General features: G+C 35.8%; 1 protein-coding gene across 1 annotated transcript; it reads right to left on the reverse strand.

Moving 5' to 3' along the window:
- Positions 1 to 13,032: 13,032 nt before the first annotated feature.
- LOC140140281 (adhesion G-protein coupled receptor D1-like) lies at positions 13,033 to 22,659 on the reverse strand. The gene is made up of 13 exons (XM_072162068.1): positions 22,477 to 22,659; positions 21,975 to 22,045; positions 21,575 to 21,689; positions 20,561 to 20,673; positions 20,105 to 20,213; positions 18,926 to 19,079; positions 18,185 to 18,251; positions 17,894 to 17,960; positions 16,651 to 16,739; positions 16,353 to 16,473; positions 15,553 to 15,594; positions 15,166 to 15,321; positions 13,033 to 14,498 (listed from the first exon to the last, which is right to left on the reverse strand). Exons 2-13 carry the CDS (start codon positions 22,040 to 22,042, stop codon positions 14,457 to 14,459), a joined length of 1,143 nt encoding a protein of 380 aa, XP_072018169.1. The 5' UTR covers positions 22,043 to 22,045; positions 22,477 to 22,659; the 3' UTR covers positions 13,033 to 14,456.
- Positions 22,660 to 23,177: the final 518 nt, after the last annotated feature.

Consider the following 23,177-nt stretch of genomic DNA (forward strand, 5'->3'; position numbering starts at 1 on the left):
GTTGTCAACAGGTCCATGAGACCCTCCAACATTGAATGATGGGGAGTGGGGAAGATGAATATAGGGGAGTCTGTACAACACATATATTGTATGCATGTTTTCCTCGCCTCCCCAATTTTAATAGGGCTCGCATTTCCATTGTTTAGTGCATGTGTGCCAACTATTAATTTCCCGGGTTGTAGCATATTTTGGCAATTATTGAGTATGTGCAGTAAGGTACCTTTACCCTTACAGAGGGGACATGTGTCAAAAAGTCTTTTGCCCCAGCGTTTTAAATTTGTAAAGGAAGGCAGGGTATCTATGGAGGCGTTAATAGCGAATTTTAACACACCTTTGGGTAAAGAATATATCAACGATTTCCAGGTTAAATCGGTTTCACATTTTTCCAACAGCTTAGGGATATCCCCCTGGCTCAAGCGGGGCTCAACAACAGATTTCCAATAGTTATCAGTTTCAACCTTCAGATTTTGTTTAACCTGAGGTTTAATTTTCCCCATATGGTATTTTCGGGGTTACTGATAGCCAGGGAATGGATGTTTTCGCATTCTTTAGTGATGGAAATTTTACGAATCCAGGAAGATTCACGTTGGAGCTTAAGGTCCAGAGCCAGGTTTGTTATTTGATCAGCTTTGCATCTTGATCTACTGTATGAGGCACAATGAGCTTGGCGATATACATCCGAAATGCGTGGGATATGAAGACCTCGTGACATGTGCAACAAGGCTGTATTAGCACCATGTTTTGGAATCTCAATGATGGAAGGCAGTAACGGATGTATATGGCCAATTTGTACTCATTGCGAATCAAAGATGAATCTATGTTGGTTAATTTACCGTTAAGTTTAGAGACAATATATTCATAAATTTCTTTTTCTTTTCCATAAAACGTAACCAGCGACCCAAGGAACCGTTGAGGATCATCATTGACAGATTTCACAAGATTATCACCAATATAAAAATCAACCAAAGTTGGTTTACCACCACACAGAGAGAGAGAGAGAGAGAGAAAACGGCATTTGGAGGGTTTCAGAGTAAGCCCCATGCTGGTTGCTCTCCTATGGAGTTCATTGATTATTTTTTGGTGCTGAATCTTGTTGTTGGTGATTAAATTAAAATCGTCAGCATAAAGGGTAGTGATGATTTTGGTTTCATCTAAACTGAACCCACTTTTTCCACGAATGCCCTCAAGATATTCGAGAAGAGGATTGAAACACATAAGAAAGATTACAGGAGACAATGGATCTCCCTGAAATGTCCCCTTTTTGAATTCAAATGGTTTAGAGGTCCAGTCAGGCCCCCGTATGTGACCGTTAAGCCGAGAATAGAGGTTGGAAACATAACTTGTAACGTTTTCGGGAAGCTGGCAACGTTCCATAGAATGGGATATAAGATTATGGCTGACACTCCGAAAAGCGTCAGCCAAATCAAAGAAGGTAACATGAATAGTTTTCTTGCGATCTTTGGCATACGATATAGCTTCCTGTAACACTTGATTATGTTCGATGCATCCATTAACCCCTTTCAGGAAAGCTTTTTGGATTGCAGGATCAATAAACATATTTGTAGTGAGATAATAGCCTAGTCTTTTAGCAATTACTTGATGAAATACTTTTGATATACAGGATGTGAGTGATATCATCCGAAAATTTTCAGGTTTTCCAGTGTCGCCGGATTTATGAATTAATACGACCTTAGACTGAGACCATGACTCCGGAGGAAGAGGATCAACCAGAACCAGTTTGGTGAATATGGTGGCCATTATTAAAGTGATGAGTTGGTGGAAGGTGCTTAAGCATACCATACATAAGCCCATCTTCACCTGGAGCAGAGGTTGCTTTCTTCGTTCGGAGTATGTCTCTTATATTCTTAGGTTTGATAACCGACATATTAAATTCAACATACGAGTCTTCCTTGACAGGCAAATTAGGAAACCATGAGAGTTGAGTAAGGTCTAAAATAGCCTGTTAACATGTTGAGAGTATTTTGATGGGTAATACAAATCAGCACCCGCAGATTCAGAGTTCAATGTGCCATTGGTAACATTCTTTGCAAACCCCAGAAATTCGAACGATATTGTTTCTCTTAGTGAGCAACTGTCTTAGCTGTGGTTTTGGATTTGTCAAGTTTCTTAAGATAGGAAACACACTTTACAGCTTGACGGAAATTGTTTTTATCTTAATGGGATGCATTCTTTGAGACAAAATGTTTACGCAAAATGTTCTTCTTTTTCTGGCTTCAGACAGAGTTTTAGGTTGATGGGAGATGTATGTTTCAGAGTGTTTTTGTTCAATGAAATCCTCGTGGCTGCTGAAGTAGGATACAAGCGTATCAGAAAGGATCTGAGCAGCACAAGCAGGTGAAATTTCGTCTGTTCCAAGGTCGTGGTGAATTGGGCCCAACAAGTCACGTAAAGCATTATCATGAACTGCCCATTCATCGCTATTCAGCATCGAAGTGGTTACGTAATTCTCTTGGTTACCGGATCACGCTACTTTGGTATGCCTTCGAGTGCCATATACTTTATGTGGTGATCATTTCGATCGTGGTTCATTACTCTAGCGCGTGATCCCGTTGACATAGTAACATTACGTAACTTCGATACTGAATTGTACACTGGAATGGTGAAACGGAGGCATAATCAAGGGGGTGACACTAAACTCACGGTTGTTCTATTAAACACGCAAAGCAATGACAAATCCCGCTGGTTTGCTTGGTAGTAAATGAGTCCAGTTATTGATCGGTTATGAATATTCATGTTCGACCCCTTGATCATGTTAATAACGGTTGACAAATAAAGCCGCCATTCAGTATGCGAACTTTGTCTGTTCAATGCGAGTACCAAGCTTGAAAGAGCGCCCGCTATGAGAGCTGAGACCACTGACCTCTGCACCCGTAATGGCGGACTGGTATTTCCATTAGGCACCAGAGATATGTTTTTTATTGAAAGTCTGCTAATTTGAGAAGGGAATGACTTTTTACAATAGCAATGTCGAAATTAGGACTTGCTGTCAATAATGCGATGGAAATTCGAGAAGGTATGAAATACAAGTAGTATTTCAAGTCAAAATCTTTACACCACATCTGACCGATCAGAAATGAAGACCACTTCATCCCTTATTCATAGGTCTATCACCAAACGCTGTTGTGGAAATTACGTAACCATTGTCCTTGAATATTTTAAGATCTACGGCTGTTTTGACATAATTTAATGACATTGTGATACTCGATTATATATCTTTGGGAATTAACATTTCTTTTCAAAAGCAGACCAATGGTGTTTGCTTGAAATGAATCTGATATAATTCAATATTATTGGAATTGAATTTTACATGCAGCCAGGGACGGCCACGCTGGCACTATCTATAGTTTAAAGCTGTTTCAGTCGGCGGAGCTCTGCACTACAGACAATAAAAGAGCACGTAAATGTCACATTTTATAAACTTAATACATTTAATATCACCCCCATTGTTGTATAAATAAATCGTGTACAAAATATACCAGCTTATACCTATATACAGAACGGTGATTTATGCATCAATTAAACATGCCTGTACATTTCCACTGGTTCGAACAGGCTCCGTCTGCATGCCACGACTAGCGCCATCTATACGAGCTGAGGCCAAATTTAAATAACAATACGCTATTTAAATAACAGTGCAGCTCATGCTAATGAGATAGTGCCTTTTCCTACCAATTATTCCATGGCATAATGCTGATTGTATATTCAAGGCCGTTAGAATAAAAGCAAAAATCCAAGTCATTGATTTTGCCATGGTTGGTGAACATAAGACCCGGGTTCGCATACACGCCACAAAGGTAGATATTGGTACCGCACGCAGTGGAGTAAAGTGTACGGGTCCACACGGGTAATGCAAAGTATACAGCACTGGTGTTTCGAAATCTTCACGAGCGATATCAGAAATGAGCTCAAAAGTCAGAAACGGTAAATTTTAGGCAGGATTAGTGCTTACCGGATAGTCCTTAAATGAAAAAAAAAAAAAAAATAACAGTTAAAGTAAACGAAGACGAACTTGAAACGGAAGTGAAAAGCAAATTAGCCGTGGTGGTAACACCCCATCCGATCAGTTGTCCGCCATGAAGAAAACAAAATATTATGTGGCTATTAACCAATGACATGTCGTTATTCATGTCTACTGAATGATAAATATATATATTGCTTTCCTGATTTATTTATTTATTTATTTATTGATTGATTGATTGATTGATTGATTTTAGTTATTATTTAGTTATTTATTTAGTTATATTTTTTTTTTATTTCTTCATCCTATGTAATGATGCGACGGTGATGGGGATCTGTACACGTAATCCACAGCGAGATTATTACCTACCCGGTATTAAATGCACCGGTACCCAATTGTATACCTAGGTGGGGAAACACAATAAAATAGGATTGAAGAGCATTGCCAGACTGTACAAGATGTTGGTGAGATTTGAACCCAGGACCTCTAACTACCTTGCGATTATTAGTCGAACTAAAGATGAGTATTCTTGAGTGGGTTGCTCACAACTGAAGTTTTAGAAGATCAAACATAATCGTAGACATGTTTAAGGTAACACTCAACTTGAACAGTGCTTTTCTTAGATTTTTCGCAAATTCTGAAAAGAAAAGTTTTATTCCATTCTTTGAAAGAAAAACAATTTATAATTCAAGCCAATTATGATCATGATGTTCCCTCTTTACACATGGTAGTTTTACACGAACGTCTATATTCGTTGTTGAAGTACAATAAAATCATTCTTGTTGTGCTTCTTAAGTCACTGCTCCTGACCTTATTTCTTAGGATGCAGGGATTCCATTACAAATCTTACACCTCAGCCTTAATCGGAGACAACTCCAGATAAATCAAATGTGCTATGAGAAATATGGAAATATACTTGAGAGTGCGAGTTATTGATCGATGCACCTTGTTTGTGAACATTATAATTCTTCCCAATCTCAAGAACATGTCCGCGGGGTTCCATACGGTTTTCGGTTACCAATTATCTTTGTCTGAGATGCACATAGTAATATAAAGCCCAAAACATCTTGTTAGTATTGTTTTAAGAAGACTGAAGAATATGGTGATATCGTATATACTTCATTAAAACTTCGTTCAGTCTTCTTTATATTTTTTATCATGCGATATCACGTGGGAACCTTTGATTTGATCTGCTTGTTAATGTTTGGGTTGTCACACGTACACACGTGGAGTTTACGATACCTATATAAAATCTTAAATTTCAAAACGAAAAGGGTGATGGGATACCAACCACTTTAAAGAAGAATGTTTACTATATATGACATACGAAACTGTCAAGTCATGTGTCAAAAGTTTGGTTTTGTAACGTACAATGTTTTTAATAAAAGGCTAGAGTAAACAATAGCGCATGAGGAGAGACACAAGTCAAGAATTTATATTGCACTATAAAAGACAACCACATGGGGCAATCAGTGGTTCACAGCAGCTTATGAACAACTAGAGTGAAGGGGTACAGTAATAAACTTAAGCATCAGACACGTGAAATGAGATAGCAGAAACTCATCAATCGTGAAATGGACTGATGTCACTTTAGCATGCAACCCATAGTCGAAACGTATGTCTTGTTGTTGTCCGATTTTACATCAACTTATCCGAAAGTGCTATTCCTGGAGTAGACTATGTCAATATTCTAAGGTTATATATTTCTATTCTCGTTTAGGGCTCGCGTTATATTGCCGCCGTTTAACTATCTCTTCATAAAGTATTTCTTTCGTAGACATTTGAGCTAGACAAGTATAATTATCACCGGATGCAGTTATCAATTATATATAGTACTCTAAAACATATATACATAACCACAATTCCTTACCTAAACCTAAAAGTAAAAGCTAAAACGCGCTGATATCAAACACGGTCATCAACCCAGCAAACACAAAACGTTTTCGACATCATTCGCAAAAGGTTATAAAAGGTTGTCAGAAAACGTTTAAATGTCGGGTTATATAAAGGGTATATTAAAGGAGTATTTCGTGATCCTAGCATCCTCTATTTATGTTATTTTTCATTAGATATCCACGAAAAAAACCTGTTCCCAAAATTTCAGTTAATTCCGATTTTGCGTTCGCGAGTTATGCATGATTATGTGTATTACACTGCTCCATAGACAATGCGTTGTAATTTCGTTCTGGTGCACCAGAACGAAATTCAAATTTCACGATATCTTTGCTAAACGAATTAATCTGCAAGAAATATTTTGTGCATAAACATTATGTAGCCAGAGGTTTCCAGTGATATACAAATCTCAACTTTTTTTGAGAAAAGTGGGGGGATGAGGCTGTGGATCACGAAATGCCCCTTTAAGTGAAAAACAGTTTTGTAACAACATTAATATTAGATAATGGAATTACATACATATCTGCATGAATGTTTCTAAATAATTTTGTGATCGAACGGCTGTTTTGTCAAAACTTGGAATTCACAATTTTTACGCAATATTCTGTAACTTCTATCAGCAATGTCCAAATTTTAAAATTTGAAATTCATTACAAAACTAAATATATGTAGCACTTAGCATTCAAAGCTATACAAACAATAACAATGCATTTCATATCTAACAAAATGAAGCTTTGCCTGTATAGATTATACCAGCTACCAGTCCAAAACACGCCCTTCCATTTTTGTATGTACCGGGTGTCCCAAAAAAGGTTACATGTCGATTTGTGAAAATAATCCAAGTTAATGTTAACGAATATAAATATCCTTTTCATGACGTAATCTATGTACCCTCTACTAGTACCCCTGTGAATATTAAGTTCACAACCTACGTACATTCCACGCATTCCTGAGGAAGCTCTTTACGTGACATAATGCAACACGAGGTTCATTATACCACCGTCACTGCCACCGTGTATTTGGCGGGGCACATGAGTAGACCCAGCCATAGCATGACAGATGCAGTATTTTATTCTGATAAATGAAGAATAGAACTTGTTCAGTTTTGTTTCAAGAGTTCAGTCAGTAATGTAAAAACAAACAGCAGCGATTTCAAGTCAACAAAATCCTAACAAGGCCTAAATGCAAAAGAGTGTTATTCATTTCGCTATGTTGATGACATGAGATACATCGTGCAGAACTGATTTCACGCAAAAACGCGTTCTGCAGTCTAAAGACCACCTTCCTTTACTTGTAACCACCAAGAGTCAAGAAGTTCTAAAACTGATTTATTTTCAGTGTACAATATTGTATTTTTCGTTGTGCGATATTTTGATGGTTAGCCACCCTTGACACCCCTGTCATCTTGCGCTCATAAGTTAAGTTGCTTTTAAGATACGAAATTGAAACTTAGCTATCAGTTACAAGAGGGATTAATAAATAATATCTAAAAAAATGACATTGTTTTGTTGTACCATCACAAAATGCGGTTCATTTTCTACATGCAACCTTTTCATGGGACACCTTGTATATAGGAAATACACACTTAATACACATTTAAAAATTTGGTAAATGGGTCAGTCCATATGAAATCAAGGAGGTCCCCCACCTGACCCCCTCAGATTTGCTTTATATTTTAGTCATATGTTGTACCTGTTAAAATATAAAAACCTGCAAATCTGAGGTCTGTAGTCTTACGGATTTTCTGTGGCAGCCATTTAAAGTTGGAGTAGGGTGGTCTAAAATTGGACTCAAAAGTTGCCCTTTAAATAAATTTCATCTTTGGGAGTCTGTGACTTCTTTACAAAAAAGAGAGGTCTGAAACCTTGTATACACACTAACTGCATGCCCAATAAAAAAAAAAATAAAAAATAAAAAAATTCTGTAATTGCGCGTTGTGTCACGGGGTCATTATATATGCAAGAAAAAATGTAATGTTTTGTAAACTGGCAAGTTTAGCCCCCCTAAACTCACATTTTTTGTCAAATTAATTATTTTTTGTTGTCACTGATGCTAAATATAGGATAAGTACAATACATATCCAAAAAATTGAGCTCACAATTCATTTACATTTCGAACAGCGCCCTCACGAAGATGAAATTTATTGCAAATTCAACATTTTCAGGGGCCCAAAGTCGATAGGGTCCACCTTCAAAATTTATAAAACATCACTTTTATATGACTACTAGTCTTAAATTACAACTTAGGTAAGTCCCAGTAATTGTCTAGGTTGACTTCATATAAAACGACAAGCCCAAAGTTGACCATTTTCTTATGATTGCATGTACTGCAAGTGTGCCGAATTTGGAAGGCTTAAAATTCAAATTGGCCCCAATATTGAAAATAAAATGGAAATCAAAGTAAATAGGGCCAATAACTACGCATCTAGTCATTTATTTTCAATATTGTGGCCATTGTGACTTTTAAACCTTCCGAATTCGGCACATATGCAGTACATACAATCATAAGAAAATGGTCAACTTTGGGCTTGTCGTTTTATATGAAGTCAACCTATAAAATTACTGGACTTACCCAAGTTGTAATTTAAGACTAGTAGTCATATAAAAGTGATGACCACATCGACTTTGGGCCCCCTGAAAATGTTGAATTTGGTAATAAATTTCATCTTCGTGAGGGCGCTGTTCGAAATGTAAATGAATTGTGAGCTCAAATTTTGGATATGCATTGTATTTATCCTATATTTAGCATCAGTGACAACAAAAAATAACTAATCTGACAAAAAATGTGAATTTAGGGGGGGCTAAACTTGTCAGTTTATAAAACATTACATTTTTTCTTGCATAATGACCCCGTGACGCAAAGCGCAATAATTTTTTAATTTTTTTTTTACTTTTTGCAAAATTGGGCATGCAATTAGTGTGTATACAAGGTTTCAGACCTCTCTCTCTTTTTATTAGGAAGGTACAGGCTCCCAAAGATGAAATTTATTCAAAGGGCAACTTTTGGGTCCAAAGCTAGATTCCCCTACTCCAACTTTAAATGGCTGCCACAGAAAATCTGTATATTGAAAATAAAATGGAAATAATAGTAAATAGGGCCAATAACTACACATCTAATCATTTTTTTTTTCAATATTGTGACCAATTTGACTTTTAAGCCTTCCAAATTCGGCACATTTGCAGTACATGCAATCATAAGAAAATGGTCAACTTTGGGCTTGTCGTTTTATATGAAGTCAACCTAGACAATTACTGGGACTTACCTAAGTTGTAATATAAGACTAGTAGTCATATAAAAGTGATGTTTTATCAATTTTGAAGGTGGACCACATCGACTTTGGGCCCCCTGAAAATGTTGAATTTGCAATAAATTTCATCTTTGTGAGGGCGCTGTTCGAAATGTAAATGAATTGTGAGCTCAATTTTTTGGATATGCATTGTATTTATCCTATATTTAGCATCAGTGACAACAAACAATAACTAATCTAACAAAAAATGTGAATTTAGGGGCCTAAACTTGTCAGTTTATAAAACATTACATTTTTTCTTGCATATTTAATGACCCCGTGACACAAAGCGCAATAATTTTTTTAATTTTTTTTTTACTTTTTGACAAATTGGACATGCAGTTAGTGTGTATACAAGGTTTCAGACCTCTCCCTCTCTTTGTAAAGAAGTTACAGACTCCCAAAGATGAAATTTATTTAAAGGTCAACTTTTGAGTCCAAATTTAGACCCCCCTACTCCAACTTTAAATGGCTGCCACAGAAAATCCGTAAGAGCTACAGACCTCAAATTTGCAGTTTTTTAATATTTTTACAGGTACAACATATGACTAAAATATCAAGCAAATCTGAGGGGGTCAGGTGGGGGGACCTCCTTGATTTCATATGGACTGACCCAAATGTATATAAATTTGGCACCCACTTTATTGTGCTTGCTAATAAAAGACTAGATTGAAACAAATTTAAGGATCGAATGCATTTTAGTGTCCAAAAAAGCGAAATAACCGTCATTCGATTTGGCAATAAAAATATCTGATCTTTGCGATCAAAAACGCAAAATTAATGCCTGCAAAGTTCCGTGGAAGAATCTCCTTGAGATCTCAGAGACAAGTTTGATGTCTATTCCAAGACAAGAAGAGAATATACAGTTTAAGGAGCTTTTCCCAAGCTACCTTCATGAAGTAATTATAAGTGTTGATCTTATTACGGGTGAAATAATGCTCCGAAAATGATTGCGATGGTGTTCTACCAATGAATAACGTCTCTTTGCACACACACTCTGGGCAAAATACACTACTCCAAAGCTATACAGAATAGAACATCCGACGTCAACTTGTACAATCCCATAGAAATTACCAGTGGGATTTCTTTACCTCGTTATTGAGGTAAGATGAAAGGAAACCCTTTCTGACAGTATTATTTCAGCATTTTAGGTAAAGAATAACAACATTAAAATTGGACGCAAATCGTACCGTGCTTTAAAGTGAAGGATAAACACCTCTTGGCTGACACATTTTCTTCAGAAAGAAAGAGATGTGCATGTCTATCTGGATCCCTGTGTTTAACACAAATTGTTTAATCATGTTAAGATGTAATATAAGCTTTGTTTGTTTGTTTGTTTTATTTCTTCTTTTGCCTGGGTTACTCATTCAGTGGATGTTTTAAGGTATCCTCTGTTCTTCCATGAGGCCCAGGGGTCACATTAAAATATACATCAACATACACATTAAAACATACATAAAAAATAATTTAACAAAATATTTAAATACATAGGATCCATAAATATATATAGGCATACACAATCATGAACTTAAAAATTGCAAACTAACCCATATTTACAATTTTAAAATAAATAACCAACACAGCTCATCAAATTTAAATACAAAGCACTTTTATCAAAATTATTAAATTCAAAATTCAGAAATTGCAAGCAAAAACCCAAACAAAACTTGGGGAATTTTTCAACAAAAGAAAAGATTTCAGAATTTCCAAAATACTGCATAAAAGGCATGTTTTTGAAGCAAATAATCAAACAGTTTAAAGATTTGAGATAAGCCTGTTGTGAGAGTAAGATTCCCTCAGACATGACCGATTAGTTCGTCCAGGTCTTTTAAAGCACAGCTGTTAAGGAAAGACGATACCCATATCAAAACCTCTAGTTAGAGGTTAATAACTGCGCATCGGTCATTTGGAGGGCATTGTGAAAAAATCTAAACATTTTGCCTTTGGAACCGAGGAATATCCCGAGGGGCGTAGCCCCGAGGGATATTCCGAGGTCCAAAGGCAAAATGTTTAGATTTTTTTTTTGCCCTCCAAATAACCGATGCAAAGTTATTAACCTCATTCATAACCGTCACTTTAATCTCTTCATCTTACAAAATAACACAAAATTTTGCTCAAAAGTTTATAAAAATAGATGATTTTTACATCTTCCCTTTCCAAAAATCGATCAGGATAAAAAATAACGACCAATAACAAAAGTGCGTATCACAATCTGTGCAAATATGGTAGCGCCCAATCCAAATACGGCAGACAGCGCGCGCGCAGTTTGTTCGACGCACAACAACACGCGAACGCCGGTCAATTGTGTGCGACATTGGAACAATTACGCATTTTGCGGTCAATTGTGAGATATTAATGACCTCGATTTGCGTTCGCGTTTTCACAAATAACTAAATGTAATTGGATCGCACACATCGCGTTTATTAATGAGGTTTATGAATATCCTTTAAATGACTATGGATATAACGTGTTCGAATTTTAAGATTCAGCAATATTGGTTCTTCAAATTTGTCATGCATAACCACAATCTCATTATATAATTCAATCAGCCTATAATCATGATAATGGCAAACACGACACGGTAATTCAATTGTAGCTAATGGCTAATGGCTCCGTTGAAAGTCAAAGTCATTCACACTTGTTATATATTAAGGCCAAAATGTTACAACCTTCAATTAGCAAACACGTGTTGAAGTACAAGCTGATTCAAAAAGAAGGAAACTTAGCTTTGTGACGCTTTTGTACGAAATCTCGAAGAAATCTGCTATAGAAATGGTTGGTTTTATTCAAATGAATATAAATCAGATGTGATGTAAGCAAATATAACCATTCTTAATTTTTTTAATTTAGACATTCAGAATCTGCTCTTTTTGAAGCCTGTACCGAGAATCTGTATCAGTGAAAACGTAAAAAACATTAAAACCACAAATTATTTCTACGATTCCTATTCCTAAATTTCCTGAACCTTTCCAAGAAAAACAACATTTCAAATTGGACGCAAATCGTACACCGTGGCTTTAAAGTGAAGGATAAACACCTCTTTGCTGACACATTTTCTTGACGAAAGGAAACCCTTCCTGACAGTATTATTTCAGCATTTTAGGTAAAGAATAACAACATTAAAATTGGACGCAAATCGTACCGTGCTTTAAAGTGAAGGATAAACACCTCTTGGCTGACACATTTTCTTCAGAAAGAAAGAGATATGCATGTCTGTCTGGATCCCTGTGTTTAACACAAATTGTTTAATCATGTTAAGATGTAATATAAGCCTGTTGTGAGAGTAAGATTCCCTCAGACATGACCGATTAGTTCGTCCAGGTCTTTAAAAAGGCTGCTTAAATTATACGGCATAAGACCGCGTGCAGCTTTAATGGAAAGATTATCTACCCGTATCAAAATCTCTAATAATTATCCTTTAAATGATATGGATATAACGTGTTCGAATTTCAAGATTCAACAATATTGATTCTTCAAATTTGTCATGCATAACCACAATCTTATTATACGAATGTAATTCAATCAGCCTATAATGGCAAACACGACCGTAATTCACTTGTAGCTAATGGCTAATGGCTCCGTTGAAAGTCAAAGTCAGTGACACCTATATTAAGGCCAAAATGATACAACCTTCAATTAGCAAACGTTGAAGTACAAGCGGATTCAAAAAGAAGGAAACAGAAAGAAAGATATGCATGTCTGTCTGGTTGCCCGTGTTTAACACAAAAGGTTTAACCATGTTAGGATGAAATACAGGGTGAGTCAAAAAAGTGTAATAGAGAAAAGAATCCATTTTATTTAAGAACCGAGTTGAACCTTTTAGGTTATAAAACATTTTATGAATAACATATCCATTAGTGATTTTTGTGTGAAATAATCAAGAAATTAGCATTTACCGTTTTGTTTTTATGACACATTTTGTAGCGATACCCAATTTTAATGTTTGTCCAAGAAACATCTAAAATTTGAGTGTCAGCCCACTCTGTGTAAGGTAGATTTGGAACAACTGCCATATTTTTAACCTCATTTGCATTGAAATAAAATGGAGCACCCAAAGTGTTATTGCCCTTGGTCTTGTTTAAGGAAAAGAAACATTATTTGTTGTTATTTTCATTTCCCCTTTACTTAAAAGATGTTTATTCTCTATCAAAAACATATACATTTTTAGGCGGGTTTTTCAAATATCGAAATGAAATGCGCGCAAATTTGGGTAAAAAAAAACTAGAGAAGGAGTCAAGTGAGGTATGAAGGACTTAAAGTAATGTTAGAAAGTTTGTTTGAACATGTTGAATAGAAAAAAAGAGATTAAAATAACGCAAATGTCAACCTTATTTAAGTTAATGTCAATTTCATAGCTGGTACCTTTATCGTGCATTGTGTGCTCTCATTCAAAATACATGGTACCTCGTGGACAAATAATGAAATTGGGTATCGCAGGAAAACGACTCATAAAAATTAAACGGTAATAGCGAGTCACTTCATTTTTTTCACAGAATATGACTATTGAGTGTTGGTTGAGAATTTCTCCACGCCACCAAAATTAATTTTGGCGAGGTGAAATTGAGCTCGTATGTTATGCTTTTACATCGTACATGTATTTATATTGTCACTTTGTAAATACGAAAGTACATTAAAATAGCGAATTAATTAAATGTTTGCGATTTCTTATGTTAAGTGGATTAATTTGAGCCAATTTAGGACAATATATTAATTTTGACCTCTGTGTATGAAAGTGTTGACATTTGTCCTTCTAGCTCCTTAACTAAATACCGTAATAAAATATGACAATTGACTTTTGTTATTCCCTGTGATGAGAGGAACAATTTGATATACCTTATTACAACATGATCGAAAATCAAGATCATGAAAAAATCGATATCCCTTGGAATCATTTTACAAGAGCAAACTGAAAATGATGGATTTTACTGTACAAACCAATCATGGGCCTCACCAATCCCCTTGTCATGCTTATGATGATTACTTTTGATGGTCGAGCCTACCCTCAAGTAAGGTGCTGGGATAAAACAATAATTACTTAAATGAGCACAAACAATGTTATTGCGATTAGCTCAAGTGGTCTGGGCGTTAACACCCGCGATTTTTTTTTTGCGATGGATGAAAACCTAGTACTACAACCCACCTTGCATTACTAGGTTTAAATAGCGTTTTTAAACTAAAACAATAAATGAGTCTCAGTTGACATAATGATTTTGTTCCTTTAAGCATTGCTTCAAAATATTCATTTCAATTTTCGCGATCAAATCATGACTTCCATTCAATATGTCTTCAACCTTGTTGTCACTTCTCCAATGTTTTGACATTTTCCGACTCATGAGCAGGCTGAAAATAGATAACAAAATAGTAGAATGGCGTTTCTGTTAAGCATGACAATGATATTACGGGAACTGATTGATATTATTATTATTATTTGTATTCCAAGGCAAGGCAGATAATCAGTGAAGACGTAAATGCAGAAAACACAAGAGAGTGGAGAGTGATGGGAGAGAGAGAGAGGGGAGGAAGGGGTGTGCGAGGAAGAGAGAGGGGAAGGGTGGAAGATATGTGGGAAGAGAGAGAGAGAGAGGCGGGAGAGGCGAGAGAAAACACAGGTGAAAATCATAATGTATGATATCGTTAATCGTAATTTTGTTATTTTTATCAAGAGTTATTACATACTATTAGTAACAACATTTAAGGAGGTTTTCGATCATTTTAAGTCGTAATAATGAGGTAAAATGAAACACAATCACTTAGCCGTGGAACTATGGGGGGAATTGGCCAATAACACTACGGATCAGGCTATAGTTTTTCACAGGGTATTTAAGTACATCATTGGTTACAATGTTGCAAACAGTAGAAATTTGAAAGAAAATTGTAGGCGTCCTTGTGAGCAAATCACATAATTATTATTGACAGAGGTAAAGAGAGAATGGCGAGAGTGGCAAATAGAGAGAGACAGACAGACAGGCAGACACAGACACACACACAGGGAATAATTTAATATTACCTGAACTTCTACTTGGGTATGGACATGGACATGCACTTGGACCTGAGTTCTAGTAGATTGTCTCATTTCATATCCAGTATCTTCGGTTGATGCATCGTTTCCTACTCTATTAGCATTTCTCTTACGCTCCCACGTCAACAAAACTGCTTCACGCACCTTTTATAAGTTTATAATTGGGAAATAAATGATTCATATCATCGTATTACAATTTTAGTTTTACAATTTTAATTTGTAAGGGGATTGTTTTTGTAAAGATGAGTTGTGCAGCTATTTCTTCTAGTGTAATATATTAGCAAAATCCTTTCAACGTGTATTTTATTGAAGCTTAACTATTTGTTCAACGTAAAATTTTCATTAATCTGATTTGGTTTTTAATGTTTCTTTTACCTCCGTGTTAAGAATACAGCAGACGAAAACAAACCAAACTCCCTGAGGAAATTGACAAAATATATGAATAAATAAATCATCTTAGTAGTTGCTTTTATCAAATCTAAGTTGCTTCATCTTCTTATGTCGCAACATGTTTTTAACACGTACGTGTGGAACGGAAAAAGAACGGATTAGCTTGAAAGCCATTTGGGGAATAATTGCTGCATTATTATAGCAGGTTTGACGCTACTTCGACATTTGTTGTGACAGCCAACTTACGCCCATGCACAATTTTCTTTAACAGATATTTCTGTATAATACATATCTGTGTCTAACCAATGGCAAAGAAAAGGTGGAATGTATATTATGTATTGTTTTTATAACTATGGGCTCTTGTATTCGTATTGTATTTATTTATGTCTTGTACACATCTTAATGGTCGTGTGCAGAAATTTCGATATTTATAAGAGTACAGTTTTTAAATCAAAGTACCAGCCAATTTAGCGCCCAATATTTTTCTTAACCAAAGATATTACAAAGGCTATGCGATTGATACTTAAGGTGTTGGCTAACCACGTCATATGGATATATGCAGATGTTTGTTTTTTGATCAGACATTATCTTATGATGTGAATATTAATGCATAGAGTTTATGATGAGGTTTGCTTGCTAAGGTTGGTCGTAAAGGTGGACCTAAACCTCCATTTTGTCAATAATTCTCCCACTTTTGAACCCTTTTCACAGACTGGACCTTTGTGAGTTTGTTTGGGGAGTGAGTACATGCTGGTAAACGTAAGTTCTTTTAGCATTAGACATACCTCAACACTGTTCAATATTGTAAACAAATACGCAAAGATGATCGAATAGTTTGCCAACAGACCAAATATCCAAGTTATTCCCAACATCGGAAACAGCATGAAAGCGGTTTTCAGCCCAGATCTATATGACATAGAAATAACATATATTCAATCAATCAATCAATCAATCAATCAATCAGTCAATCAAGCGAGCACGCAATGAATAAATGAATGTATTAATCAATCAATCAATCAACAATTGCATTTTGTTTCAATTACTTATGTTTCCCTGTATATTAAGAAATCATTACACACATACCTAATTTTTGCTATATTGGCATTTTCTGAGTCCAAGTTAGACAAAGTTATTATCGTCTTCATCACAATAGCAAGTACTATAATGTTCAACTGAAAATGAAACATAGTTCTTTCAATAAGCAATAAACAAAAAAATAGTCAACAACAATCTAATAATACTATAGCCAACAACAATGAATGAAACAAGGAAACAATAACCACTAACATAAATCATTCAAGCAAAGCGAACAATCAGTCAATAAAGAAAATAAAGGGGGTTTCTATTTCTCTTATTTGGATAGAATAGGATAGGGTACGAAGCTTTATTTCACCACTGAGGCCCAAAGCGACAACGTTAAATGCTGAGCCATGTTATTTGACACCTGATGAAACTGCTCGATCGCATTGCAATTGCTGAAATTGAAATTATTGATCGACATGAAACATCGTTTGAAAATCCAGCAAAAGACATCGCCATTTGGATAGCATCATAAATAAAAGGTCATACAAAACATCATTTCCGGGTTGTTCGTGCACATATTATCATGTTTGTAACTAAATAGCGGCTTCATTCCGTTTGGCTCATGAACTTTTGTTATCTATTATGTTTCAATTTAGGTATTATTTGCACAAAGGGACCTATATGATATACGACGTTACTAAGATTTCACTACATTTGTAAGTACCGATTTGTATTACATACAGCTTTCGTTACAGAAAGATACAACCAAAGCAAAACACAGAACGAACGAACACATAAGCAAACAGACCCTGCAAACAATGTAAGTTTAGGGAAGCTAATAAAGGTTTTGAGATAAAACGAGCTGTCTGTCATTACAAGGCTTTTATCATGGTATAGCCGATTCCAGAATCATGTATTCCTACGCCTCAATGAGAGACGGGATCCATCCCACATGAAATGTGAAATAATGTAGGCTTGGCGGTGATTTTAAACTGATTCCATCACCCGTGTTAGACAAAAAAGAATGCTGAAAGTTTACAACGCAATCTTACAGGTGCGAGTGAACAGCATGATATGACATAGAATTACGATCCAGTTCTTTATCCCTGTTCTTTGACATATAATGTTTATATGTTTCAATGCAGAGGTACCCCGTGAAAGTACTAGTGCAGTGCGATATATTCATTTGTTTTAACATACTGCTATGGTAGTTAATCTTGTTACATCACCACTTCTACGGCGAATAGTACCCTGTTTTTGTTAGTAGAATGGAAACCACTACTTTCCAGTATTCTCTACATACCGTTATAATCAATATCACGGGTCCAACAAACGCCCAGCTGAATCCATCGTCGGTAGACAGCCAACAGCTTAGCAGATATATAAAGACACAGAATATGAGCGAAATACTTTTAAAAGTTTAACAAACTTGATAGACAAATGTTGATAGTTCTTACTGTTTTGACTAATACCAACAAAATTTGTTAATCAAACAAAGTTGTAACGAGGCGAACACTGATGGAATATTTGATATTTCATGTTTAGGTTCAAGAGTAATATGTTTCTTTCTTGAACTCTTTTAACATATTCTTACCTTCCATTTTGTCCATAATGAGTGTGTCGAATACCAGCAGAAATACAGACTATTGGCAGCGGTACAACTGTTATTGGGTTGAAACAATATGAAGCATATTGATGTTTTTACCAGTGTCGTTAATAACGACTCGTTATTAAGTATCGATTTTATTTCAATACTTAGTCTTATATTACCTTACAAAAACACCATTGGCACCGTCACAAATTTGTTTTTCCAGACACATCGTTAGAGCTTAAAATACCCCCAAGAGCTCAATTTTCTTGCGTGGCTCTCACTTTCACAGGCAACAAGGAACCGAAATCGAAATGAAATAAGGAAATGCATTAATATACTACTTCTTTTTTTTAACTTCCTGTTCGTCATGTTCTTGCTCTTGTTGTTCTTTAACTTTATGTTCTTTTCACTTCCTCTTCGTCTTTATTTTTCATTATTGTCATAATTGTCGTTGTCACCATCACAATCGTCGTCATCGTCACCATCGCCATCATCATCATCATCATCATCATCATTAATAATACCAAAAGGGCTAGGCGTTTCAGTTTCGTATATAAAAAACCCAAAGGGATACGGGTGTTGACAAAGAGGTGGAATAAACCAGAGACTTGATGAAAGAACTGATTACGAAAAATAATCAAATAAATTTCTACATAAACAATTAATTTAGGTTTTGATTCCCTCTCTCAGATTCAGGATTCAGGTATACATTTAATCATTAACCAATAAATCTCTAACAATTACCCCATCCAACGATTATGTAGAGCCATTTCAAATTTCGCTCGTTACCATACACGATGACAATTAGGCGATACAGGTGGATTCCTTCAACCAACATCCAACAAAATGTTGCCAAGTAAGCGTAATGAAGCAAAATGGCTATGGTCTTACAAAAAACCTGCAATACAATTGAAAGGACTAGTTTGCTTGCATGAAAGTTCATCTGTGTTGGTAGACTTCATAATTGTCTATAAACCTATGATCTCAACACAAAATTAAGACGAACCTCAATTTTTTGCCACAGCTTTGACCTTCATCTGGAGTCTGGCAACCCATGTTCTTTTTGAACACTCGACCCCTAAACTCTTGGTAACAACCATTACTCAACCGACAGTGTGCGATCAATTTTTGGGGTCTAGCGTCCAAAATGTCAATGATCCCGAATTTGAGTTGCCAGATTCCAGATGAAGGTCAAATTTGTAAAAAAAAAAAAAAATAAAAAAAGAGGCCTAGATCAAAGAATGAAGTAACAAATCAACGACTATTAAGTCAGGATAGTGGCGTTTCCAAGGTATGTGATATCATTGATATTTTCGGTAAGCCTTTGCGAGTACACCTGAGATGGCGCACATTGTTACTGCGCACTTCACGGCTTTGAAATGCGCAATAGCGATGTTCACTAAACAATGTGCGCATCAGCGTGAAGTCAAATGACGACATCTCAGGAGTACTTGCAAAGGCTATATAAAAAAATCCATTTCCCCATCATATCCCTCCCTTCGGGATGCTTGGCCGCCGAAATATTTTAGATTAATAGGCATGTTTTGCCCATAATAATTGTTGTCAAATATCCCTCCCCGACATCCACCTCCTCACTTGAAATAACATAAGAAATAGTAATGACATAAGGGCATCTGTAAACTGTCTGTGTAATGCGATACATATGTATAATTGGTTACAGTCTAGATAACATCCCGTTGCAATACATTGACCTATAAAATCAATCTCATACGCATTGGGTAACAAAAACGGTATTTTCCTCGTAGGCAGCTTTTAATGCTTAATGGAATCACAATAAAGGTATGCCGATTCCATTTTTTAAATTTAAATCATGTTACCACGAGAATGTAAATAATTCAATCAGCAGGAGTGGGGTCTCTTATCTTAAAAATTTAGGTTCATAAGTTATGTCGATCTCCTCACCGCATTTTTCTGTACATTATTACTCAGAAGAAACATCGATATGGCAAACAACATAGCGATCATTAGGTGGCAGTGTACAACGTTGCGTTCATTTGATAACACTGCATGTCTGTAAAAAAATAATACACCAATGTATTAAAGAGGTCAAATCTATACGATGAATATCAACACACTTTTATACTGTCCACGCCCATATATCACTTGCTATTATTTTGACTATAGAGGTCGCTTCTCGCGCTCGCCACCTCGGTTTATAGCATTCTGGAATATCACTAAATATTATAGTCGGGTGTGTGGGGGTGTGTGTGTAGCGGGTATGAATGATCCCAGACCCATCTTCTTACCCACATGTATTTGACATTTAAACCTCTTTTTTGCTTCATTATGCCAAAGATAGTCAGATTGACTTTACAAGTATATTAGTCCAGTCAAAAAAACTTGTTTATAGTTTCGTACCTGAAAATTGCAAAAATAAGAAGTCCGGATATTAGTGCAAATATGGAGAATGAACATCCAATTATGGTCAGTATCTCAAGTGTTTTGGCGTGTACTTTGCCCGTTGTGCTTGGCTGCAAAAGAGGATTCCATGGTAAGTTTAGAGGTTGTTCGACAACAAATTATTTCAAAAGTTTTGCTATTACAACTTATTCGTTTTTAGGGATTCAATCATGTTTCACGGTTGTCCATCACCGATTAACAACGATGCGTCCGCGTCGTCTGAGTGGTTTACTTCGCGAGGGCTGCCCGAGCGAAGTAAACCACGCAGACGCGCCGGACGCGAGTTGTTAATAGGTGATGAACAACGGTGAAACATGATTGAATCCCTTTCAACAACGAAACAAGCTAAATATGTCTAATTCGCATGATTCATTCATTCGGAATGTCCATTTGCCATTGCCACTCAACCTTACAAGAAGATCGCGGTATTTCTCTGTTGATATCAGCAATAAAACTAACTATATTGATCTGCTACCGCCAACATAAGAGAGTTCATGTTTACGCACACGTTCCAGGCATGACGAATTTTACGCGCTCATGCGTAACGCGTACGCGTAACCTTGCGTTCGCGTGTACGCTACTGAACTGTGGATTCATCACGGATTAACAACGCTTGGCTCCTGTACAAAGGTATAGGAAGAGTTGTTGAAAAAAATATTAACACCTCGTTTTATTCTTTTTACTTTTTAAACCATTTACTGATATACGCATTGGGCTATTCCATTTAAATTAGTAATCACTACCCCCGAGGACGATTTTGGAAATATGTTGAATTTCAAATGGAATGAACATATTTCATACACCCTCTGAGAAAGATTCAACCTAAATCTTCCACTAAGGGCGGGTGAGTTTCAAATGGAGCTGCTAAAGTGTTCATGCTAATTAAAATTAATACTCCACCTGTGGAAGGTATTTCCAAAATATTCCAAAGGGGTAGTGTGGATTTTAAATGGAATAGCTCATTTAGCTTACTGGTCCTGGTTTGATCTGCATGAGTACTGCATAATTTGTTGTATGGTTACAGTTGCAGGTAGCATGTGATTTCTCGTCATTAACTACTCTCTGGCATCCATAGTCAGACCAAGAGCTGTATCATAAATAGCAGGAAATAAATAAAATAAACATTATTTCATACTCTTTTTGTCACTGATCAAACGTTTGATTGATCAAAAAGTAAATAAACACATTACAAAAACTATACTATAAGTTATTAGCCCACAAATAGACAGCCAACTAAACATGTTAGAATGACATGTGACCAGTCTCCGATTACGATAATACAGGAGCATTTTGCAGTTGCCAGATGAAGTATAAGATTGGAAGAACATGTGCAAAATTCGTAAGTTATTCCAGTATTTCATTGATAATTCACCTTCTGTTAGAATGGTCCCAGTACATACATTGCGGTACAAATGCATCGCTTTCCTTCAGAGTCACCATGGGCTAAAAGGGAAATATTAGAATTTTTATTAGAAAAAAAAAATAAAGTCAATGCATACAAATTACATCATATGACCACGAAAGAAAATGTATTTTGGAGCATATTGGATAATCAGCATTTCACGTTTCCATGTGCATAAGGGATGTCACCAATATATTCGCAATATCAATGTTAGGTGCACTATTATTCTTATTGTTATTATTATTTATCATCAATATCATCATCATCATCATCATCATCATCATCATCATCATCATCATCATCGTCATCATCTTCATCATCATCATCATCATCATCATCATCATCATCATCATCATCATCATCATCATCATCATCAAAAGCATCATCAAAAGCATCATCATCGTCGTCGTCGTCTTCGTCACCATCAATATTACCATCATTATTACTGTCATTGTCATTAAGAAGGTGTTACCTCAACAACATGCAGTTGATACGACACAGGAGCAGACGCCTTAAAGCCATTCACGTTGAATGTGACCGATATAACACTTGATGCAACATAACTTTTGTGGTTTCCAAAAGAGACTGATTCATTTGACTTCGTAGCAACAGTGTCGTTGTAATACAAACCAAATAATAAAACAATCGAGTTGGCGTTGTCTGATTAAAATTGATGGAATAAACGTTTTACGAACAATGTAGAGTCAACTTAGAAAAGAGTCAAAGTGCAGATTATTAATAGGCTACGTATTTGATAAAATGATTTGTCAACTAGCTATATGTTGATCTCACGGTGTTTATAATTAGAAAGAGTTACTTCTGGTAAATTAAGTGCATTCACCTCTCATATATGAAATCGGCGCCGGCTGTGTTCAAAAAACTGCACAGAAAACACTAGATGGTTTTCCAGCAAACATAAATCGTTTTCTTGTCATATTCAAATGGGCGTACAAGGGCTACCATAAACATTTAGGTTTGGGCTATAAACCCTATAACACGTTTTAAAATCATGTTTTAAACGCATTGCATGAAGTTTAAAGAACTAACTTTTGTCATATAAAGTTTGCAACTGATATTATGTAAACAACCGTAACATTTTGTTATAAACACTGTTATTTTAAAGCAAAATTAAAAGCACTGTTATTTTAAAACAAAATGCTTTAAAACGTGACA

The sequence above is a fragment of the Amphiura filiformis genome, chromosome 19, assembly GCF_039555335.1.
Source record: "Amphiura filiformis chromosome 19, Afil_fr2py, whole genome shotgun sequence".
NCBI classification, from domain to species: Eukaryota; Metazoa; Echinodermata; class Ophiuroidea; order Amphilepidida; family Amphiuridae; genus Amphiura; species Amphiura filiformis.

Excerpts from the sequence above, each read along its gene's own strand:
- LOC140140281 (XM_072162068.1), bottom strand. The coding sequence starts at position 22,042 with ATGGTGACTCTGAAGGAAAGCGATGCATTTGTACCGCAATGTATGTAC. Across the intron at positions 20,214-20,560 it reads CTTATTTTTGCAATTTTCAG|ACATGCAGTGTTATCAAATG; the intron begins GTACGAAACTAT and ends ATTTTTTTACAG. Across the intron at positions 19,080-20,104 it reads ATAATGTACAGAAAAATGCG|GTTTTTTGTAAGACCATAGC; the intron begins GTGAGGAGATCG and ends ATTGTATTGCAG.